Source organism: Notothenia rossii, assembly GCF_949606895.1.
Source record: "Notothenia rossii genome assembly, chromosome: 1".
Classification (NCBI taxonomy): Eukaryota; Metazoa; Chordata; class Actinopteri; order Perciformes; family Nototheniidae; genus Notothenia; species Notothenia rossii.
The window spans coordinates 96515351-96522850 of record NC_136912.1 but is presented as its reverse complement, the minus strand read 5'-3'; the positions used below and the strand labels follow the sequence as shown (position 1 = coordinate 96522850).

Here is a 7500-nt window from a genome sequence, read left to right as displayed (position 1 = left end):
TGCGTCCCATCGTGGAGGCGGTGTTCAGCACGGGGGTCCACAACGTGCACGCTCCTAACGTGGAGTTCGCCCTGGCGGTGTACGTGCACCCGTACCCCAACAACGTGCTCTCCGTGTGGGTCTACCTGGCCTCGCTCGTACGCACCTGACCTGCACAGCTGCTTTATTAGTCTATGTTTTTATATAATGTGTTATACAGTTCAATAAATCTCTTCTTCCTGAAATGATGCTCTGTAGTGTTTCATGTGTTAAGCTCACTGAGGGTCTGCATCTCCACTAGGGGGCGCCAACGCGTCACAGGGAGGTTTCTGACTGGCCGACATGTTGGCATTTCTGTCTTTATGGAAAAAAACGAATTATTTTAAATTTCAAAGTTATTTTCCTTTAGTGTTTGTGTCAATGTCTACCATTTTTTTAATTTTACAATTAAAAAAAGAAGATATACAAATTATTAAAAAAACAATTATGGAGGAAAGAAAATGCAGCCAAACTTGAAATGATTCCTCTTTGTGTAGGGACACTAAAAGCTTTTAAATTCCTACTGAAATAAATTAAATGACTGATTTTTCCACAGGCCCTGAAAACTTCAGTCATTAAACCGCTCTTAAAAAAGAATAATCTAGACGCTTCAGTAATGAACAATTACAGGCCCATATCAAACCTGCCACTTCTAGGTAAAATCATTGAAACAGTTGAGTAACTTCTTGCATTTAAATAACTGTTTGGATGTGTTCCAGTCAGGCTTTCGTCCAAACCACAGCACTGAGACTGCTCTTGTAAAGGTCTTCAATGACATCCACTTAAACACAGACAGTGGCAGAACTTCAGTGTTATCATTATTAGACCTCAGTGCTGCGTTTGACACTGTTGACCACAACATATTACTAGACCAACTAGAAAACTGGGTGGGACTTTCTGAAACAGTTCTAAATTGGTTTGAATCCTACTTAAAGGACAGAAACAACTTTGTTTCTATAAATACACATCTGAGTTGACAAATATGACATGTGGGGTACCTCAAGGCTCCATCTTTGGGCCTCTTCTCTTTAACATCTACATGCTACCACTGGCTCAGATAATGAAGAACAGCAAAATAAGTTACCATAGCTATGCAGATGACACACAAATTTACATACTCAGTGTTTTAACTGGAGAATAGTCTCCTGGTGAAATGGTTAAGTGCATTGAACAAATCAATGACTGGATGTGTCAGAACTTTCTCCAATTAAACAAAGATAAAACTGAGGTAATGGTTTTTGGAGCCAAGGCAGAACGTATAAAAGTTAGCGCTGAGCTTCAGACTGCAAAGTTCAAAACAACAGATGGAGCCAGAAGTCTAGGTGTAGTCATGGACTCTGACCTGAGTTTCAACAGTCACATTAAAACAGTTACTAAATCAGCTTACTATCACCTAAAGAACATATCTAGGGTTAAAAGACTGATGTCACAGCAGGATTTGGAAAAACTTCCATGCTTTTATCTTCAGTAGACTGGACTACTGCAATGGTGTCTTCACAGGTCTCACTAAAACATCTATTAGAAAGCTGCAGCTGATTCAGAACGCTGCTGCTCGAGTCCTCACTAACACTAAGAAAGAGGATCACATCACTCCTGTTCTGAAGTCTTTACTCTGGTTCCTCACTAACACTAAGAAAGTGGATCACATCACTCCTGTTCTGAAGTCTTTACTCTGGTTCCTCACTGACACTAAGAAAGTGGATCACATCACTCCTGTTCTGAAGTCTTTACTCTGGTTCCTCACTGACACTAAGAAAGTGGATCACATCACTCCTGTTCTGAAGTCTTTACACTGGTTCCTCACTGACACTAAGAAAGTGGATCACATCACTCCTGTTCTGAAGTCTTTACTCTGGTTCCTCACTAACACTAAGAAAGTGGATCACATCACTCCTGTTCTGAAGTCTTTACTCTGGTTCCTCACTAACACTAAGAAAGTGGATCACATCACTCCTGTTCTGAAGTCTTTACTCTGGTTCCTCTCTGACACTAAGAAAGTGGATCACATCACTCCTGTTCTGAAGTCTTTACTCTGGTTCCTCACTGACACTAAGAAAGTGGATCACATCACTCCTGTTCTGAAGTCTTTACTCTGGTTCCTCTCTGACACTAAGAAAGTGGATCACATCACTCCTGTTCTGAAGTCTTTACTCTGGTTCCTCACTGACACTAAGAAAGTGGATCACTCCTGCTCTGAAGTCTTTACTCTGGTTCCTCACTAACACTAAGAAAGTGGATCACATCACTCCTGTTCTGAAGTCTTTACTCTGGTTCCTCACTGACACTAAGAAAGTGGATCACATCACTCCTGTTCTGAAGTCTTTACTCTGGTTCCTCTCTAACACTAAGAAAGTGGATCACATCACTCCTGTTCTGAAGTCTTTACTCTGGTTCCTCTCTAACACTAAGAAAGTGGATCACATCACTCCTGTTCTGAAGTCTTTACTCTGGTTCCTCACTGACACTAAGAAAGTGGATCACATCACTCCTGTTCTGAAGTCTTTACTCTGGTTCCTCACTAACACTAAGAAAGTGGATCACATCACTCCTGCTCTGAAGTCTTTACTCTGGTTCCTCACTGACACTAAGAAAGTGGATCACATCACTCCTGTTCTGAAGTCTTTACTCTGGTTCCTCACTGACACTAAGAAAGTGGATCACATCACTCCTGTTCTGAAGTCTTTACTCTGGTTCCTCACTGACACTAAGAAAGTGGATCACATCACTCCTGTTCTGAAGTCTTTACTCTGGTTCCTCACTAACACTAAGAAAGTGGATCACATCACTCCTGTTCTGAAGTCTTTACTCTGGTTCCTCACTGACACTAAGAAAGTGGATCACATCACTCCTGTTCTGAAGTCTTTACTCTGGTTCCTCACTAACACTAAGAAAGTGGATCACATCACTCCTGTTCTGAAGTCTTTACTCTGGTTCCTCACTGACACTAAGAAAGTGGATCACATCACTCCTGCTCTGAAGTCTTTACTCTGGTTCCTCACTGACACTAAGAAAGTGGATCACATCACTCCAGTTCTGAAGTCTTTACTCTGGTTCCTCTCTAACACTAAGAAAGTGGATCACATCACTCCTGTTCTGAAGTCTTTACTCTGGTTCCTCACTGACACTAAGAAAGTGGATCACATCACTCCTGTTCTGAAGTCTTTACTCTGGTTCCTCACTGACACTAAGAAAGTGGATCACATCACTCCTGCTCTGAAGTCTTTACACTGGTTCCTCACTAACACTAAGAAAGTAGATCACATCACTCCTGTTCTGAAGTCTTTACTCTGGTTCCTCACTGACACTAAGAAAGTGGATCACTCCTGTTCTGAAGTCTTTACACTGGTTCCTCACTGACACTAAGAAAGAGGATCACATCACTCCTGTTCTGAAGTCTTTACTCTGGTTCCTCACTGACACTAAGAAAGTGGATCACATCACTCCTGTTCTGAAGTCTTTACTCTGGTTCCTCACTGACACTAAGAAAGTGGATCACATCACTCCTGTTCTGAAGTCTTTACTCTGGTTCCTCACTGACACTAAGAAAGTGGATCACTCCTGCTCTGAAGTCTTTACTCTGGTTCCTCACTGACACTAAGAAAGTGGATCACATCACTCCTGTTCTGAAGTCTTTACTCTGGTTCCTCACTGACACTAAGAAAGTGGATCACTCCTGTTCTGAAGTCTTTACTCTGGTTCCTCACTAACACTAAGAAAGTGGATCACATCACTCCTGTTCTGAAGTCTTTACTCTGGTTCCTCTCTAACACTAAGAAAGTGGATCACATCACTCCTGTTCTGAAGTCTTTACTCTGGTTCCTCACTAACACTAAGAAAGAGGATCACATCACTCCTGTTCTGAAGTCTTTACACTGGTTCCTCACTGACACTAAGAAAGTGGATCACATCACTCCTGTTCTGAAGTCTTTACACTGGTTCCTCACTGACACTAAGAAAGTGGATCACATCACTCCTGTTCTGAAGTCTTTACTCTGGTTCCTCACTGACACTAAGAAAGTGGATCACATCACTCCTGTTCTGAAGTCTTTACTCTGGTTCCTCACTAACACTAAGAAAGTGGATCACATCACTCCTGTTCTGAAGTCTTTACTCTGGTTCCTCACTGACACTAAGAAAGTGGATCACTCCTGTTCTGAAGTCTTTACTCTGGTTCCTCACTGACACTAAGAAAGTGGATCACATCACTCCTGTTCTGAAGTCTTTACTCTGGTTCCTCACTGACACTAAGAAAGTGGATCACATCACTCCTGTTCTGAAGTCTTTACTCTGGTTCCTCACTGACACTAAGAAAGTGGATCACATCAGTCCAGCTCTGAAGTCTTTACTCTGGTTCCTCACTGACACTAAGAAAGTGGATCACATCACTCCTGCTCTGAAGTCTTCTCACTGGCTTCCTGTGTGTCAAAGAATATATTTCTAAATACTGCTGCTGTTTATAAAGCACTGAATGGTTTAGGCCCAAAATGCATTTGTGACCTCCTGCTAAATGATGAACCATCCAGATCTCTCAGGTCTTCAGGGACTGGTCAGCTTTCTGTCCCCAGAGTCAGAACTAAACATGGAGAAGCAGAGTTCAGTTATTATGCTCCAAACATCTGGAACAAACTCCCAGAAACCTGCAGGTCCGCTGCAACTCGGACTACTTTTAAATCCAGGCTGAAGACTTTTCTTTTTGTCGCTGCTTTTAATTGAACTATTAATATCTTAGACTGCATTGTAACTTTTATCTGTGTTTTTTATTTTTAATGTTTATTTTATTATCTTTTCTTTTTAATGACTGATTTTAAATGCCATTTTCTTAATGTCTTTCATTTTTTGTAAAGCACTTTGAATTGCCTTGTGTTGAAAGGTGCTATATAAATAAACTTGCCTTGCCTTGAGGAAATATGTCCTAGGCCCATAACCCTGACCTCTCAGTTTCTACGGCCTGCTGGCGTCAGCTGATAGAGCGTTAGGCATTTACCCCTTTTATCTGGTTATGCAGAACGATGATTATTCTCTGATCTGAATGCATGGGACTGGGGAGAGATCTTCAGAGTTGGTTGGGTAGGAGCTGTGTCACCTCGTGGCTGCTGCACGTGCCTTTGGCCGTAACTAATCAGGCTCAGATCAGCTCTCCTGTGTCTCCTTGACCACTTTTTACTTTCTACTTCTTACATGTTGAACTCAAATACCTGTACTTTCTACTTCTCACATGTTGAACACAAATACCTGTACTTTCTACTTCTTACATGTTGAACTCAAATACCTGTACTTTCTACTTCTTACATGTTGAACTCAAATACCTGTACTTTCTACTTCTTACATGTTGAACTCAAATACCTGTACTTTCTACTTCTCACATGTTGAACTCAAATACCTGTACTTTCTACTTCTTACATGTTGAACTCAAATACCTGTACTTTCTACTTCTTACATGTTGAACTCAAATACCTGTACTTTCTACTTCTTACATGTTGAACACAAATACCTGTACTTTCTACTTCTTACATGTTGAACTCAAATACCTGTACTTTCTACTTCTCACATGTTGAACTCAAATACCTGTACTTTCTACTTCTTACATGTTGAACTCAAATACCTGTACTTTCTACTTCTCACATGTTGAACTCAAATACCTGTACTTTCTACTTCTTACATGTTGAACTCAAATACCTGTACTTTCTACTTCTTACATGTTGAACTCAAATACCTGTACTTTCTACTTCTTACATGTTGAACTCAAATACCTGTACTCTCTACTTCTTACATGTTGAACTCAAATACCTGTACTCTCTACTTCTCACATGTTGAACTCAAATACCTGTACTTTCTACTTCTTACATGTTGAACTCAAATACCTGTACTTTCTACTTCTCTCATTTTCCAAACAGGCTGGTTCCTTTAGTCTGAATGTGTGTTTGGTGGCGTGATCATTATTATTTAGAGTCATTGCGTGCCTATTGATTTGAACACGATCCGTGTATCCATCATTTCCTGGTCTTCTCTAAAGAAGAGGGACCAATGGAAACGTTGTCATGTTGCCGTTGGTCACCATGGAAACATTCATTAGCTAACAATGACATTATTGTTCTATTAATATAAAGGGAGGTCAGGTACTCTTTAAAACAGCTGCTAGTTACGGGTACTTTTTACTGAAGTACATTTCAAAGCCTCTTTACTTTCACTTGAGTAAAGAAGTTTAGTCAGTACTTCTACTTTCACCAGAGTATTTTTAAACACGAGTATCTGTACTTCTACTTGAGTACAGGATGTGTGTACTTCTACTTGAGTAAAGGATGTGTGTACTTCAACTTGAGTAAAGGATGTGTGTACTTCTACTTGAGTAAAGGATGTGTGTACTTCTACTTGAGTACAGGGTGTGTGTACTTCTACTTGAGTAAAGGATGTGTGTACTTCTACTTGAGTAAAGGATGTGTGTACTTCTACTTGAGTAAAGAATGTGTGTACTTCTACTTGAGTAAAATATGTGTGTACTTCTACTTGAGTAAAGGATGTGTGTACTTCTACTTGAGTAAAGGAAAAGGATGTGTGTACTTCTACTTGAGTAAATAATGTGTGTACTTCTACTTGAGTAAAAGATGTGTGTACTTCTACTTGAGTAAAGGATGTGTGTACTTCTACTTGAGTAAAGGAAAAGGATGTGTGTACTTCTACTTGAGTAAAGGATGTGTGTACTTCTACTTGAGTACAGGATGTGTGTACTTCTACTTGAGTAAAGGATGTGTGTACTTCTACTGGAGTAAAGGATGTGTGTACTTTTACTTGAGTACAGGATGTGTGTACTTCTACTTGAGTAAAGGATGTGTGTACTTCTACTTGAGTAAAGGATGTGTGTACTTTTACTTGAGTAAAGGATGTGTACTGCTACTTGAGTAAAGGATGTGTGTACTTCTACTTGAGTAAAGGATGTGTGTACTTCTACTTGTAAAGGATGTGTGTACTTCTACTTGAGTAAAGGATGTGTGTACTTCTACTTGAGTAAAGGATGTGTGTACTTCTACTTGAGTAAAGGATGTGTGTACTTCTACTTGAGTACAGGATGTGTGTACTTCTACTTGAGTAAAGGATGTGTGTACTTCTACTTGAGTAAAGGATGTGTGTACTTCTACTTGAGTACAGGGTGTGTGTACTTCTACTTGAGTAAAGGATGTGTGTACTTCTACTTGAGTAAAGGATGTGTGTACTTCTACTTGAGTACAGGGTGTGTGTACTTCTACTTGAGTAAAGGATGTGTGTACTTCTACTTGAGTACAGGGTGTGTGTACTTCTACTTGAGTAAAGGATGTGTACTTCTACTTGAGTAAAGGATGTGTGTACTTCTACTTGAGTAAAGGATGTGTGTACTTCTACTTGAGTAAAGGATGTGTGTACTTCTACTTGAGTACAGGGTGTGTACTTCTACTTGAGTACAGGATGTGTGTACTTCTACTTGAGTACAGGATGTGTGTACTTCTACTT

The 7500-nt window shown here is 40.1% G+C and overlaps 1 protein-coding gene across 8 annotated transcripts in view; it reads left to right on the top strand.

Annotated features, from left to right (window-relative positions):
* cc2d2a (coiled-coil and C2 domain containing 2A) overlaps positions 1–228 on the top strand; it is a 77839-nt gene extending 77611 nt beyond the window's left edge. For all 8 annotated transcript variants that reach the window (XM_079664364.1, XM_079664359.1, XM_079664360.1 and 5 more), the window contains one exon: positions 1–228. This exon is cut by the window's left edge and continues 37 nt beyond it. In XM_079664364.1, coding sequence (XP_079520490.1) covers positions 1–149 — 149 coding nt within the window. In that variant the 3' untranslated portion in view covers positions 150–228.
* Positions 229–7500: the final 7272 nt, after the last annotated feature.